Source organism: Erpetoichthys calabaricus, chromosome 7, assembly GCF_900747795.2.
Source record: "Erpetoichthys calabaricus chromosome 7, fErpCal1.3, whole genome shotgun sequence".
NCBI classification, from domain to species: Eukaryota; Metazoa; Chordata; class Cladistia; order Polypteriformes; family Polypteridae; genus Erpetoichthys; species Erpetoichthys calabaricus.
Genome location: NC_041400.2, coordinates 31,609,581 through 31,625,809, shown reverse-complemented (window position 1 = coordinate 31,625,809; position 16,229 = coordinate 31,609,581). Strand labels below are relative to the sequence as shown.

The 16,229-nt window shown below is 34.1% G+C and overlaps 1 protein-coding gene across 1 annotated transcript in view; it reads right to left on the bottom strand.

The window, feature by feature from the left end:
• The window catches only part of LOC114654359 (sema domain, immunoglobulin domain (Ig), transmembrane domain (TM) and short cytoplasmic domain, (semaphorin) 4D), a 123,080-nt gene that overhangs the window by 5,566 nt on the left and 101,285 nt on the right, over nucleotides 1-16,229 (bottom strand). Inside the window, exons 7-15 of the mRNA XM_028804860.2 lie at nucleotides 13,151-13,249; nucleotides 12,970-13,063; nucleotides 12,634-12,747; nucleotides 8,987-9,138; nucleotides 7,007-7,182; nucleotides 4,774-4,930; nucleotides 4,382-4,604; nucleotides 3,213-3,328; nucleotides 848-1,014 (exon numbers count right to left, since the gene is read on the bottom strand). Of these exons, the coding sequence (XP_028660693.1) occupies nucleotides 848-1,014; nucleotides 3,213-3,328; nucleotides 4,382-4,604; nucleotides 4,774-4,930; nucleotides 7,007-7,182; nucleotides 8,987-9,138; nucleotides 12,634-12,747; nucleotides 12,970-13,063; nucleotides 13,151-13,249 (1,298 nt within the window). The remainder of the gene's footprint in view (nucleotides 1-847; nucleotides 1,015-3,212; nucleotides 3,329-4,381; nucleotides 4,605-4,773; nucleotides 4,931-7,006; nucleotides 7,183-8,986; nucleotides 9,139-12,633; nucleotides 12,748-12,969; nucleotides 13,064-13,150; nucleotides 13,250-16,229) is intronic.

The window sequence follows — 16,229 nt, the reverse complement described above, 5'->3', positions numbered from 1 at the left end:
CGAATGAGGCACATTACCTGCATTGTGAGGAAGCGGCAGTTACGGCACTACGGCCATGTGATGCGTCTTCCCAGAGGGTGATCCGACTCGTAAGATCCTCACTGTTGGGGACCCGAGTGCATGCTCCCCAACTTGAACTTCTCAAAAGGAATTCATGTGGGATCGAACTTGTGACCTTTTGATTACCAGTCAGCAGTTCTTATCGTTACGCCACCAAAGCAGTCATGTTAAAGACGTGTCAATGTTGCACCCTAACGCGGGTTCTTTTTCTGAAGTTATATTCTTGAATAAAAGCACACTTGTTTTGTTATACTTGTACCTCTTGTGAAAGTGTTTATTTGATATTTGGACTTCAGGCTTCACACATTATACGCTTCATGTCTACATTTTGTCAATTATTACTAAAACATGAAAAACGTTTCTGTTTTAACGATGTGTTTACATAGATTGTTGTAGACACAGAACACGCATGAAATGCATGTGTTCCAAATAACGATATAGTATTTATAAAAGGTGGCATTTTGCTTGACTTCTCACTCTATACAACTCTAAGCAACTGACACGCAGGTAAACAGACTTGAGCTGAGAAAACCTTGTGCCATTGACAACTTGACATCATTACAACATAAAAAAAAACAAAATACAAGTTCAGAATTCTACATTGACATTATGTACTTAAAGCAAAATCGAATTACTAAGAAATTCAACATTTTAGATACCTATAATTGAGTGCAGTGATTTTGACTTCCAGGCAATTTTACAGTAACTCTAGAGTTTCATGGCATCACATTCAATTCTTAAAACACAAATCCTGCAAAAAGCTATGTAGAGAACAGAACAAACGTACCTTTTACTTCTGCTGGTTACTTGATTGACACAGGTGTTATCTTCTGAACTCCAAGCACAGTATGGATCCCTTGCTAAAATGCAATTTACACAAGATTTATACTTTTCACAGAAAGCTGTAGGTGACTGGATAACCCTTCCATCTGAGCCTGCGTACAGGAACCTTCTCTGAAAATGTGAAAAGCATATTGTTAAAGAACAAAAAAAATATAAGGTAGTTAAAACACAGTAACCGAGTTTATCAGTAACTGAATAATATCCAATATATAACAGAATTTCACTTGTTCACTAAGTTTATTTTCAACAAATGCAACAGCAAATGAAAAGAAAACATACATGCTATACATATACCCATGATTACTAATAAAACAGTAGCAGCACACAGTGTATGTTATAGATATTAACATATAAGCCAGATGAATTTCTTTCTTTACAATCATGTAAAATGGCAGTGAATTGTACAATGACTAGTGCAAGAACTTAGTCTTTATTTATAGTAACATCTACTATTGGTATGATAACTATCGTAACACGTGTGGAACAGATTAGGTAAAAACATTCCTTAGAGTATAACACAGAAACACTCCTCCATCCATTTTCTGAAACTGATTATTTTATTTTGGGATTTTGTGAAGCCACAGCTCATCTAGTAGCATCCAGCACAAGGTAAGAAACAACCCTGGACTTGACTCAAAGTCAGCCACAGGACACACTCATGCTAATACATACAAACTTTCACCTATTCTTGGCTTATTTAAAGTTTCCAATAAACCTAACTTGCACATTTCTACAATGCTGAAGGAAACCAGGCTTGCTACTGGAAGCCTATGTAGAGAAGGAGAAAATGCTCAAACTCCACAAACACAGCGGCAGGGCCAAAATGACTTAGAAGATTAAAAATTAAACATATTCAATTATATGCCAGTAGTAGTTCAAAAACTTTTAAAGAACTATTTAAAATGCACTAATATTGCTTTCCGTGCAATACTTAGAAACATTTAATTAAAAAAATTGAAAGGTGTTCTACAAGAGTATACATTCTGAAGATGTAGCTAACTTGTAGATATCAAAGATGATGATGAATTCTTTCGTTCTCTGGCTATACTGAGCCCCTTAACTACCATTTAAACCTGGACTTTTATACCTTTAACTACAACAGCATATTTTTACTTAAGTCAGAATTTTAACAAATCATTTAATGATTTACCAAATGGTATTCCTAAGCAGTGTTCCCTGCACTATTTAAACCAAACCAAGCTTATAACATTGTTTGGCTATCCAATATCTATATCTAACAAAAGATATCTGGTGAAGAACTGCCAATAAAAAACTAATCACAGTTTATAAGGTAAATGCTTCCATTCTGCTACAAAGCTGATCTGAATATAGAACTGTTAGAAGAAAAGAGAAAAATACATAAAATATATATTTTAAACCCGCTTAATCCATTTTAGAACTGAAGAGAGCACAAGGTTAGAACCAGTTCTGGATGGCATTCCAGTCCATCACAAGGGTCTATTCAAGCTCATTCTTCATCCTCACTCATAAAGTACCAAATGAGAGCCACTAAAAAGCCTACCAAGCATGTCTTAAGATATGATGGAGAAAAACTCATGTAGTCACAGCTAGAAATTGCCAACTTGACTCATACAACAGCCTGGGATAGGATTTAACCCTAGCCTGCTAGATAATTATTGCATGTTTTTCAGACATACAAGTTAGAATTTGACTATATTTGAGTCAACAAACTGAAATATACACTTGGATCAGTGAGCTGAACTCTGTGACTAAATACCATACAAAAGAAATATTTTATACTTTAACTTGGTACTCTACTAAATAATAAAATGCTAAGGTCTGTGTGTGTGTGTCCCCTGTCCCTTAGAGCAATCTGATTGGTCAATGTAGCTTAGGTGACACGATCAAAAGAGGAAATGCGAGTGTGAGAGACACATGAGGTGAAGTAAAGCATAGGAGGCATGTTCAGAGTCACCTTCAAGCTTTGAAGTTCAAAGATGAGACATATAAAAGTGGATAAGAGATGTGCAAGGTGCTTAGAACTGACAGACTTTATAGGACTACACTTAAAAAAGGGAGCACCTGTTAGAGGTTCAGACACACACAGATACAGAGGAAGGGCACTGAAGGTTCATGTAGTGCAAGAGATACAAATATTTTTGACTGTATTCTATTACCTGTTTTCATGGCTAATTATTATATATAACTTAAAGTACATTACTTCAGATGGTTTTATAATGAAGCAAGAAATGTTTTAGATCTAAATAATAATGTAACGTTTACATAATAAACCCACATAGTACACAGGTAAACCTATCCATTATTAATTCATTAAAAATGTATCTTACCTGCCCAGAGGATAAAAGCAATGTCTTAATAGGTTCTGGATGGGGCAACAGTTGAATTTCTTCAATTATATGAACATCATTAGCAATAATGACTGTTTTGTGTAAAATTCCTTTATCTGTGTAGAAAAAATATAAATGTAGTAACTTTCTATATACTCCAAATTTTTATTTACAAAGCTGCTGTGTTGAACTAGAGTTAATATGGTGTTGTATGTGATTATACATTGTAATTACATGCAATAAATATAAAACATGTGAAAACATCTATTTATTTGCTTTGGTAGTAGAAGAAGCAAGTCAGGCAAAAGTGGAAAAAAAGCTTCAAATCAGTCCATCTAATCACAGTATATAAGCTGTACTGCAAAACTGAATCGGAAGAGGTGCCTTCAACTTTATAGTCTAAAGGCTACCATCTTTTCCCCAAACTGAATAGCTAGCTCTATGGTACGTGCTGTACAATGACAGACATCAACTTAGCTACAAAAGAAGCTGTTTTAACAATGAACCCCTCATGTGCACAGAAAATAAAAAGTAATCCATCCACCCATTATCCAACCCGCTATATCCTAACTACAGGATCACGGGGGTCTGCTGTAGCCAATCCCAGCCAGCGCAAGGCAGGAAACAAACCCCGGGCAGGGCGCCAGCCCACCACAGATAAAAAGTAATGTACACTATCCACTGCATCTGTCTACTAATTAAAATGGTGGAAAAGAGACAAATGTACAAGCAAAAATGTTAAAGCGTTCAAACATCCAAGATAACAAAATCATTTTATGAAAGACTTTTGATGTCAATGTGTTAACATCATATTTTAGGCTTTTGAAAGGAGGATTATTAGGACAACAGTTTTGTCATGGAACCTAATGTTTAAATATTAACTAAAAGATGACAGAAAGCAATAGTGAATAAAATGAATGTGATAAAGTTGAAATAAGAAAAAAAGTATGGCATTTACAAGTAGTCAGTATAAAATTAGAAACTTTATGTGAGACAGCATACCATAAATGGCATTATTACAAGGACATAACATTTAACATTGTGCAAAACACAAATAATACTGCATTATCGTTGTATCATGAACTCAGTATCAAGATGATAATATATTGTGGGGTCCAGGGCAATGCTCATTGCTACTGTCTTAAAATCTGAGTAAGAACTATTCATACCTGTGCTTGTGAATATAATATCATAGGTATTGTTGTCTAGTGCTTGGATCTGATCAACAACAATTTGTGTGTAATTTACATCTTTCATAACAAGTTGAGGCCGGTGTCCTGTTGGCAATACTGCGTCGTCCATCAGTGGATGATCCTTGACAAATTGCAAAGTTTTGTCTGGCAGATGTAAGGAACTTGTGACATTCTGCTGTCTTTCTTTGTTAGTTATACACTACAATAGAATGAAGAAAGGCATGAAACATTATTAAAAATACAAATAATTATAAGCATTACAGTCTGTATGAAAAGTATCTTTCTATAAGTAATATGTCAAGTGACATTTTGGACTTTTAGTACTTATTATTTTAATCAAAATGATGACAGAAGTTGAAAGCACTAACCCCTCCAGGACGAGGACTTGGAGGTACACCATTGTATCTAACCCACTTTGTCTGAGAGTGCTCAACGATGGCTTTTTCCATGTACTTCCCTTTAGCGAAAACCTCATTCACGGTAGATATCTTGTAGGCACATACTGCAGAAAATCCAACATTACCCCTGGAAAACATAAACCACCAGGATTTACTGAAATTAAAATTTGCTTAGTTCTATTATTCTAGCAGGAAAACATTTACATTTCTTAGTTTTAAGTTTAACCTACTGTAGCAAACAGATTATGTACCTGGAGTACATCTAGTGAAGCCATCTTTAAGTCCCATTACTTGGTGAACAAAAAATGCTAAATTTTAGTTATAACTACTTATATAGAGTAAACATTATATTATTTTTTTTATTAAGTAATGAACCATTTTTACGTCAAGGCATTTTCCTTTAACTTTTCAAACACTTGATAAATCAACTTCATGACAATATAAACTTTATCAATTAATTCATTTTTATTTTAGACATACATGCTTTATTCTAATTTACAAATGCCTATTAGAAGCATGAAGGGAATAGGGAATAATCCCGACGGGAAGCAAAAAAAATTGGTAAGAGCACCATGGAACATTTTCTTTCTTTTTAACTTGTACTTCAAACACTTTCTCCACTAGGGGGCATTTGTGATGTAAATTAAAATGAAGGTGGTGACTGAAAAAAAACTCAAAAGATAAAAGTGCACATGTCCACATTAGGGAATTTGCCTTAATTGGACTGAACATTGACAGAAAAGACTCATGCATATGTAGAGTTAAATGGATGCTAAACTGGAAAGGCTGACCAGTAGATTACTTGTTTATTAAATGTTCTTCTTGTCACTGGCTGGGAGTGTTCATGATGCTCCTCTGATTTCATTTTGAATCATCTATTTTTCTCAAAAACATTTACTTCTGGAAAATCACAGCTACATAGATGTGAAGTCTAAACTTGAAAAATACACTCTTGAACAGTTAATCACTCACTACACTGAAATAAAACTTCACAATTACTTAGTTGGCTTCCATGTAGCCTTTACTGTAGTGTTGCTAGTTTATTTTTGTATGGAAGGTGCTTCACTATAAGGCTGAATTTGCCCCAGCCTTGCATTTACCTACTAGATAAAGCGGTTTCGTCAAACAGAAGTAACTGATATACTGCTAATCTTTTCTTATTGTATTCATATGAGATGTACTAATACATCTGCATGAAAATAAACTAGCAGCACTAAAAGCTATCCAGAAAAGAAGGAACCATTTACATGGGTATTAGCATAGTCTTAAAAGGACTATGTGATTTCAGAGGTTTACCCCAATGTATTCAGTACCAGTTTCACTCCGATAAAAAAAAAACAAAAAAAAAAAAAAAAAAAAAGTAATTCATGGCAAACTTACAGGATCTTAAAACACCGTACTGGTCATATATTGAAATGCCTGTTCTGGACAATATTTAAATTATTATTGCAAATAGCCAGAACAGTGTAAGATGTTCCAATGGAAAGTCACCACAACATTCTAATATCCTAATCATTAAGCTGTGTGAAATAAATAATAAAACAACAGTTGACTTATGATGGCTTGCCACTGACACTGGCTGAAAATTGCCAAAAAATTGTGTGTTTATGCAAAAAGCATGCTTTTCCCTTGAAATGTTGTGCCCATGTCATGTTTTCCCAACAGAGGAGATACTGCTGGTTGCTTTGACTCCTTCTGTACTTTACAGCTAATGGGTACTTGATATACTCTACTCTCACTCGGGGTACACAGCTTGGCTTATTAAATTGGCCTATGCTATTAAATTGGAGTCAACTTAATTTTTATTTTCCATAGACATTAACTTTGTCTTGTGAATAGATTATGTATTGTAATGACATCAAAAAAAAGTGAAGTATCCGAGATGACCTTTTGCAGCAGAAACAGAATTACGGTTCTAGCCTGAGTTTTCTATAATACTGTATATAAATAAATATATATATATATATATATATATATATATATATATATATATATATATAAAAATAAATATATATATATATATATTTTAAAGTTCCTTAAAGTTTTTAAGTGTTCAACCCTTAAATACCTTAAGTCAAATGTGACTATGACCCATTTAATAACAAGGGTCATATACCTTTACATGTTCACTTTCAGCAGCTAAAATTTCTATATATTTTTATCATTAAAGCAATTAAATTGAATCACTTAGGATACCACTTACCATTGAGAAGTAAAAAGACCATAAATGACTGTATTTTTCCATTCTGAAGTTTTTAAAATAAAAACATCACGAACAATATTAAACACAAAGTTTAATTGTGGCATTGAGCATACAAGTTTGGCTTTCAAGAAAGATGTCCACTTCTTCTGCAAGGTCCTTTGTCCTCCCAAGTCACCCTAAGTTTAAAAAGATAAAATAAAAATATAAATGATAAAAATCACTAAAATATCATTATTCATATGAGAAAGACATATAAAAATACCAAAAAATGATATACTGTATGTAGTAGGAGAAAAAAAAAACAAAACATGAAAGCAAACTTTTGCTTTAAACAATTACAAGAAATACAAATTTGTCAGTGGTGTCATTTATAAAAAAGTATGTATTCAGTTCAAAGACTGAAAATGAAAGGCCTTTTTGTGGACATAAATTTTCTTATACTTAGGTTAAACATACAAAATGTAATTAAATGCAAACCTCCTGACACAATAATTAATTAAAAAAATGAAAAAAACTAGGACTGCAATACAGAATGCTCACTTACAAAAAACTTATGCATATACAAATCTGTACACACACACACACACACTCTCTACTGGTCAAAAGTTTTAGAACATTCCAGCTATTACTGAAATTTAAGCAGTTTTAGTCCAGTGACCAACAAACAAGCCTTTTCATGGAACAAGTAATGGGTTCACAACTTACACAGATTCTCTACAGCTATGGAAACCTTGAAAGTTGATGGTAACACTTCCTACAGGTGCCACAACTTTTGATGATTACTTAAAAACCCTCTGTCTGTATAAAAAGCAGTTTTGGAACAAGCTATGTTGCTACACCCTCTGAAGCATAATAAAAATTGCATTGTAGGAAGTAGTATACTGCCATCATAATGGCGAGAAAAAGTCAATTAACAAAGGAATACAGACAGATCAATATAACCTTTAAAAGCAGGGACTTTTCCTTAAGAGAAATTGCAAGCAAAAAAAAAAGTCATGGTGTCAGTGATGAGCATCTCACAGGCCAAAAGCTACTCAAACAGGAGCATAATATTTCAATAAAGAAAGTGTCACTTTTAACTATAACAAGACGACTTTGTGCTGCAGGTTTCACAGGTAGAGTGGCAGTAAGAGAGCCAATGCTAAAATGGTCAAACGTTTTAGAACACCTGCATTTTTACAGGTTTTATTGAAATTTAGACAGTTTAATGTCTCAACGTATTCGCGTACTTTGACCAATGTTAAGCTATGCTTGAGGCTATTGTCTTCTGAGGCACCTATCACACAAGCTGCTTGGAACTTGTCTTTTGATTCTGTTGTGGTTTGGATCTGCCAGAAGTATTCTTGTCAGTGTTTCCTTCCCTTTCCAAGTTACTCTGATGATGTAAGAAACTGTAGTCACCGACACCTTGGCTTTCTTTGTATTTCCTGTAAAAGAATGACCTACATTTTTAAGGGTTATAATGGCCTGTCTGTCGTCTCAACATGATAGCATGTTGTTATGAGAGCAGTATACAGTGCAATATTGCTCAGGTAATGCTTCAGAGGGCATTGCAAAAGTTTGCTCTAACAATACTTTTATAAAGATTGTTGCAGAAAAGCTGCACTTGTTAACAAATTACATGTTCCCAGGAAAAGGCCTTTTTGTATAACTGAATATTAGTTACTCTTTTGCCACTTATCTTTGTACCAATAAAGGTTATTCACTGGATTTGAACTACTAAAATTTGAATAAAACTGGAAAAATGGGTGTGTTCAAAGACTTTTGACTGGTAAAGTATTAGTGTCTTCATATACATACACACACTCACTAGAAAGGTCTAGAAAATGAATACATTGCTCCTTTAACACTTCCTGAAAAAGTAACTCATTTAAAGAATACAATCTGCACTTTCAACAACAGACCTAAGAAAATCTGTATCTCAAAAATATTCTATATGAACTCAAAATTCTAAAATATCAGACAAGAAACTGAACTCACCTTACAGACCCGAGCTATCCGTGGAATGGACAACTTAACAAAGAATTCATATTCAACAGAAACTTCAGTAAAGAAAAAGTAGACTTTATCATCATCACCATCAGCACTGTCTTTGCTCTCTCTGATCACATCTGCATGCACAAAGCTAGGTTCTGCACAATAAAGGAATAACGTTAGTATAATCACAATAAAAAAATATTATATTTTGCTATGAGAACAAAGGGCAAAAAAGAACAATAAAATGCTAAGTATCGACTTAAATGACTCATGGAGTCAATCCATTACCATTTCACTTAAGTCTGAAGGAACTTACAAAAGGCAAGATAAAACAGTAAGTTAAAAGTAGAAAGTTAAGGGTGGTTTTAAAAACGATGGTAAGTGGTTTACATGTATTAATATGAAGTTAAGCCTCTCTTTCTATATCCCAAGTCAATAGTTTGCCTCTTTTTATCACGGAAGAATGTCACCTGAAACCCATTATTATTATTACAACATTTTTAAAAAGTTTAAAGTGAAACAAATTTATACACTAATAACTTTTTAAATGTGTTTAAAAGTGTTTATAAGATGTTTTTGTCATACAGTATATACCATATAGAATTTTCCTTGTCTGTAATGTGGAAACCAGAATATTCTGTGGGATCTTATTCACTGCCGAAGTTTTGATATTAAGGGATGACAACAATATTAAAACAAGAACAAAACACTAATACTAGCCCGTTGGTTATGGCAAATCAAAAGACTAGTAAGGGAATCACGCTAAAGTCACGAAATTCTGTTGAATGACATATCAGTCTTTGGCACAGCATTAAAATCATGAAATGTATGCAACTTCATGTACTTGGTGTACAGTAGTAAAACTTATACTTTCAACACAGCACATTACAAAATGTCTTTCTATTTTAAAGTATTTTACAACTCTGAGTAACTCAGGAGTTACAAAACAATGTTAAATGTATTATTTTTTAATCAGGAAAGTTAAAGTTATTGAGATTCTTGTTCACATTGAAACAAAGGAATTATATCCTTTATTTCCTAATTAATTGTTGTTCATTTTATATAGTGACTTTAGCAAAGAAATGTATTACGCAATGCTGTACAATACAACAGCTTATGTAAATGAAGCAAACAAGCAATAGATAAAAAAGGACATAATATCAAATGATGGTGTGCTCATTAGTATGTCACATTCTATATAAGTTTAATAATTTTCCAAAACAGCATAGCCTTTAGCTGTTTATATTCTAAGGCAGGGCTTTTCATTTATATCCTGGAGGGCTGCAATGACTGTAGGTATTAACCTCACCCATTTTCCTAATTAGAACCCATTTACTTACTACTAAAGCAAAATGTGTTTTGGGCACAGTTTTACTTAACTTGCTTCTTACGATTAATTCCCTATTGTAGTTTTAAACAGCTGCATTTAGGTTTTAATTGTTGCCTGTTTTCTTAATCAACCATCAGTTAATGAGGACATCCAAAAAAGAAACCACTAGCTTTCCAGCTAGAAAGCATCCATCTGAACCTGTGTGAATGCATTATGAAGTATCTTTGTTAATACAGTGTTCTGACATAGATGAGAGAGAAGGGAAAGACCATTAAACATATGGATAATGTTCTCAGAAAACAAAAAAATCTACAATGTGATAAAGATTTGCCCTGGAAGAATGAAAGCACTAATAAGCCATATCATTAACTACCTACCAAGTTTCTGCTAGGCCTGACTTCAAATTACAGAACTAATTGGAATGAAAACCTACAGCCACTGTGGCCCTCCAAGGACTCCTGTTCAGACACCTTTGTATAGAAAAGTGACTGCTTTTTTATGATTAATAATGACCTAAGGCAATACTCATAGGAAATTTTTTAAAATTCTGCAGATTGAAAATAGCCTTGGAGAAAAATAAATACTAATACTTTCTCCAACAAAATGTTACTTTGCGGTTTTCATGTGTATTAGATATACAAGATGATTAAGACCGGGAAACATGTTTAACACAAGCAGATAAGGTACAAAAGACATATGAAGTTAGAAGGTCCATCTGATGAAAAATACAGGAGGTACACTACTCCATCAACTTATTCATATACATTTGTTTACTGTAAAGTAAAAAGCACTGTTCTTCTGTCTAGTTTAATTAGGATAATGACCTACTGTATGAATACTTTATTAACGTGATACATAAAAAAAATACAGTAATCATGCACGGAAAACAAATAAAATAACATTAGTATTTCTCTATTTAAGCTGTAGCAGCTGAACAGGCAAGAGAAAGACAAAACAACCTTGATATGTGGATTTGTATTTATATGACTGAAATAATGGACAGAAAATGCAGGGAGATGACAAGTGGGCAGCATATTATACTGCTACAGCAATGCACATAGTTCAAATATTAAGCTATGATAATTGTTGAGGTTGTCCTACTTCTCATTAAAAATGAAAGTCCAAATTGGTAAGAATCTTATGATTCAAAAGAATAATAAATGCCTTATTTTTAAAGGAGGCAGAAAGTAGTTTGGCACAGGAGAAAATGTCCAAATCACAATATTTACAAATGAAAATCTAGTCACGTTGGAAAAATTCAATATGAACTTTTTTCAAAAGAAATGGGTCAGTGATCTTCAACCTGAAGTTAAAGCACTGTATCAATTCCACATCTGTGGTACCATACCCACATCTACTAACCATCTTTTTTGAAAGCATGTACTGTAGTTTGAAATATTTCAAATAAAACTTGGTACTGATGTTAGTTAATTCAAGTTGTAATATTTATATCTGAAAGTTTATTAAATGGTACCTCCATGCCTTGTAAAATCTGTCATGGGTACATAGACAGGTGAAAAATCTGACACTGTCAATTCTTTCTACATGTAAACTACTAAAATTCATAAAGCAAAAGGTTGTAATATATTGTTTTACAATTACTAACTGAAATAAACCTAAATTACCTTGTTAAACTGACAAAAATTCTAATGTCAACAACCGACATTAGAAATTAGGGATAAACTGAGTAAAGACTCCACCTGAATAAGCAATAAATACGAAGTTTAAAATTAAATAAAAAAGGGTTAATATCATGCATTTATGTCCTATGGCATAGACATGCCACATCGGCCTTGCACCTACCAGTTACAAGAGAAGCCTCTGGCTTCTAGCAACATTAAAAAGTAAACAAATTGCTCTAAAATGAATGTATGTATAGATAAATTATTAAGTACTGTTTAGCCACATAATCTGATACAAATTTAACTCCCAATTTAATTAAACAAAGCAATAAATTAGATAAACTGCAAAGCTCAAAAAGGTAGATTACGGGTAATTTAACAAACGTAATATGTATGCATTATCTCTAAGACAGACACAAACTCAAAGTTTTAACTATGATTAGTGACCTTTAAGGAAATCACATTAAAAAAATAAATTCTTAAACAAAAAGCTGTAGATTTTCTTTATATTAATTTGGACAGCAAAATTCATTAAGGACTTAAAATCCAATTAAAAGGAAACATTTAGAAGAATCATAATGCATGAATGTGCTTATTACATAAGAAAATTCTGAAATCACTTCAGGGCTTTTCTCCTAAACCTTCTAAGTGTTTTAGATCACAATCCTTTAGGTAGATTACTATTATTATTTTTTTACCATTAAGCCAAGATATGGAATATTCTGTCCTCAGTGAAGCCTGTGTTGAGCTCCTGTAGATAATGGGCTCACTTCCTAAGAAATTGTACACAGTTCCAGAGTAAAGATCACCATCTACAATTAGAAGAGAAAAATAGTTATATCACAGAAGGGCACCAAATGTATCTAAAAATATCTAACATGACAAAACAAATGATTGCACTTCTGAGATAAAATATTGACTTTAAAAGCCTTTATTAATAAAACATACAGGTATGTAGAAAGGCAGTTCACCAAAGGAAGTTATATTTTAATTCAAAAAGGAGTATCTCAGCAACTAAACAAGCAGATACTTGCCAACCATTACAGATGTGAAGCTTTGGGCTGGATCAAATGAACACTTTCCTCGTCCATCTTCAGTCCTATTTTCTAATTTGAAATCTTGAATTGACTAGGAATTTCAAAAATGAAGGGAAGAAACCCTTGTTATTTTATGAAGCAGGAAAACACAGGTATACAAAAAAAAATAAATACTGACCAAATAATCGCATGATGGCTGAAATGCATGTGTCCCACAGACAAATAGATGACTAGTATTCTGCATCTGAAGGACCCGAATGTAATTAAGGCATTCAGTCTGAAATTAAATACCAAAAGTAGATACTCTGAGGCCACTTTCAAATGTGAGTAAAGCTGTTTGAGAAAACACTTCATCAAAATGAGAATAACATTTTTACAATAAATAGAATACAAAAGAAAAGAAGCTGTTTTTAACCTTGCAGAACTGCTTCCCATCTCCCATCAGGCACCAGAAAACAGAACACTTGATCATTTTAGACAAGACAGTATCAATGTATTTTAATAAACATGCTGACAATGGGGCGGCACAGTGGCGCAGTGGGTAGCGCTGCTGCCTCGCAGTTGGGAGACCTGGGGACCCAGGTTCACTTCCCGGGTCCTCCCTGCGTGGAGTTTGCATGTTCTCCCCGTGTCTGCGTGGGTTTCCTCCGGGCGCTCCGGTTTCCTCCCACAGTCCAAAGACATGCAGGTTAGGTGGATTGGCGATTCTAAATTGGCCCTAGTGTGTGCTTGGTGTGTGGGTGTGTATGTGTGTGTCCTGCGGTGGGTTGGCACCCTGCCCAGGATTGGTTCCCTGCCTTGTGCCCTGTGTTGGCTGGGATTGGCTCCAGCAGACCCCCGTGACCCTGTGTTTGGATTCAGCGGGTTGGAAAATGGATGGATGGATGCTGACAATGGATATACAAAAACAGAAATCTTTACTTTGTTGCCTCTCAGTTCCATGGTATGTGTAGCTACATCTATGATGAAGATGGAGTTTAATATTTTGCCCTAAGAAAGGTTCATGTATTGAATGTAGCAGACAACATATTTATTCCTGAGCACCAGCTGATGTTTTGTAAAATAAATTTACACACGTAAACCAGACTTTTTGTCAAAAATCTGAAAAACTTATGTATCTGTGTCCTAATTCTTAGAATAAAGAAAGAAAATAATTAGACTGACCGCTCCACCAATGGCAGAGCTATTTAGCAGTAACAGGAAATGATCCATCCAGGCAACCCACTTAATGTAGTTATGGGTAAGCGGGGATTAAGCCTATTCCAAAAGCAATTGATGTGGGGCAGAAGCCAACCCAGAATGGTGTAGCAGGCCATTACAAGGTACACTCATGCATCCACACATACTTACTAATACAGGGATTTTAACTCTATGAATTACAGCTTTCCAGCATACAGTGCATAAAATTCACAACAACAAGATGATGGGGCATTACTTTTTGTCCCTTTTTCTTTTTAAAATACAAACTGCTATGAAGGAGCCTCATTATGGTTTAGTTCAACTCTTCCTTACAAATGGTAAAACCATTTAAAATTTCAGAGTATAAGGAGGAACTTGAAGGCCTTTTGCAGAGGTGAATTTTAGATACCACACATGCAACAAATGATTTAATAAGAGGGGAAAACAGGAAAAAGTAATGCCATTGCCAGTATCTTTTTTTACATAACCTTGGGCACTGCTAGTCTTTACATGTTTTACAAATGAAATAACTGAATATAAATAACTGAATGTATTGTAATGATGACTGAGTAGTTAATTATTATTGTTATTTATTTAGAAGCTGTTTTTATCCTAAGCAAACTTACAAATAAGTACATACAAAAAGGTTGGCATGACAAATGCGAGAAAGACAAATTTGAGGAGGAAATATGTATGCAGCTAATAAAGGGTCATTTTACTATGCAATTTACAGCATTTAAACAAATATTGAAAAACAGAACAAATGTAAGGAGAAACACCATAAACAAACAAAGTGACAACACAAATCCATGCAAAGAAAACATACTGTGCGATTTATAGCATCACATTATGTGCAGTTCATTAAAAAAAAAACTTTAAATGCGGCACCAGTCCATTTATCAGTATTAATTATTACAGGTGACAATTAAACTGGACATATCTTGATTTGGATGCTTCTGCCTCAGAATGGAAAACATTGTAATGAGAACAGAGACGTGAGACAAACACAGACACCACATAGAGTGAGTTGTTTAACCTCTCAGACAAACAGACATATTTACTGTTTTAGTTCACAACAGAACAGGCAAATTACTGCACCATACTATGCCTATGCATTTTTTTTGTTGTTAAGTGCCACAGGAAACTCCCATTTTTAAATGTGGCATAGGCCTTTCTCACCAGATTTCTGTTGTTCCTGAAAGTCGGCCAGTGACATCATAACTTAGGCTGGCACCACACTACAGGACTTGAAACAACTACCGTACTAGTTGGAGAGCATGTCATTTAATGCCTCTTTACCTCTGAGGATGTCAAATTCTACAACTAACAGAGGTGATTAATATCACGATACCCTCACAACTTTTCACCTTGGTCCCGAGTATCGTACTACACCCTGAAAGTGTTGTGATGTTCTCATTTTGTTTGCCAGTCAACGAGAAGCACAATACGTTGAAATCTCAAACCATTTCTCGCTTCCACGCCAAACCAACATTTGTGGTGGATCTAATGTTCTTCAAGCTTCTCCTCCATTTACACAGTCCAAAACATTGCTATATTTTCCAAGCAGCCAGCACTGCTCTTCATTATTTATAGTTACTATATGCATTGTATTTCTAGCTGAGTGCTCACTGGTGGTTAATTCTTGGAGGCATAAGTTTTTATCCCTGTGACTAGAAACTCACTACAATAAAACTATTTTGATATGATCATAGCAAGCTGTAGGGAGCTATGATTGAGTTGCTAGTCGTATAACACTATACAGACAATGGTATTGGGCATGAGCTGTCATTATCTACATCTAGAACTCCTTCATATCACATAAAAGAAGGTTACAACTTAAATCAGAAAAGTTGTAGTGTAACCATGGTTTAGGGGCTGTTTGTGCTAAGGCACACAATTTCACATACTTTAACATTGGCTTGTGAATTCTGCTGATATTAAAAGTTTAAATTGTGACAAATCGCTTCCTTCAAATATTATAGCATTGTACATGTGTTTTCATAAAAGTTAGTTGTGGTTGATTCTTTCTTCAAGCTGTACATTTTTCATGCCTTCTTGTACTATTCTGGCTTTATATC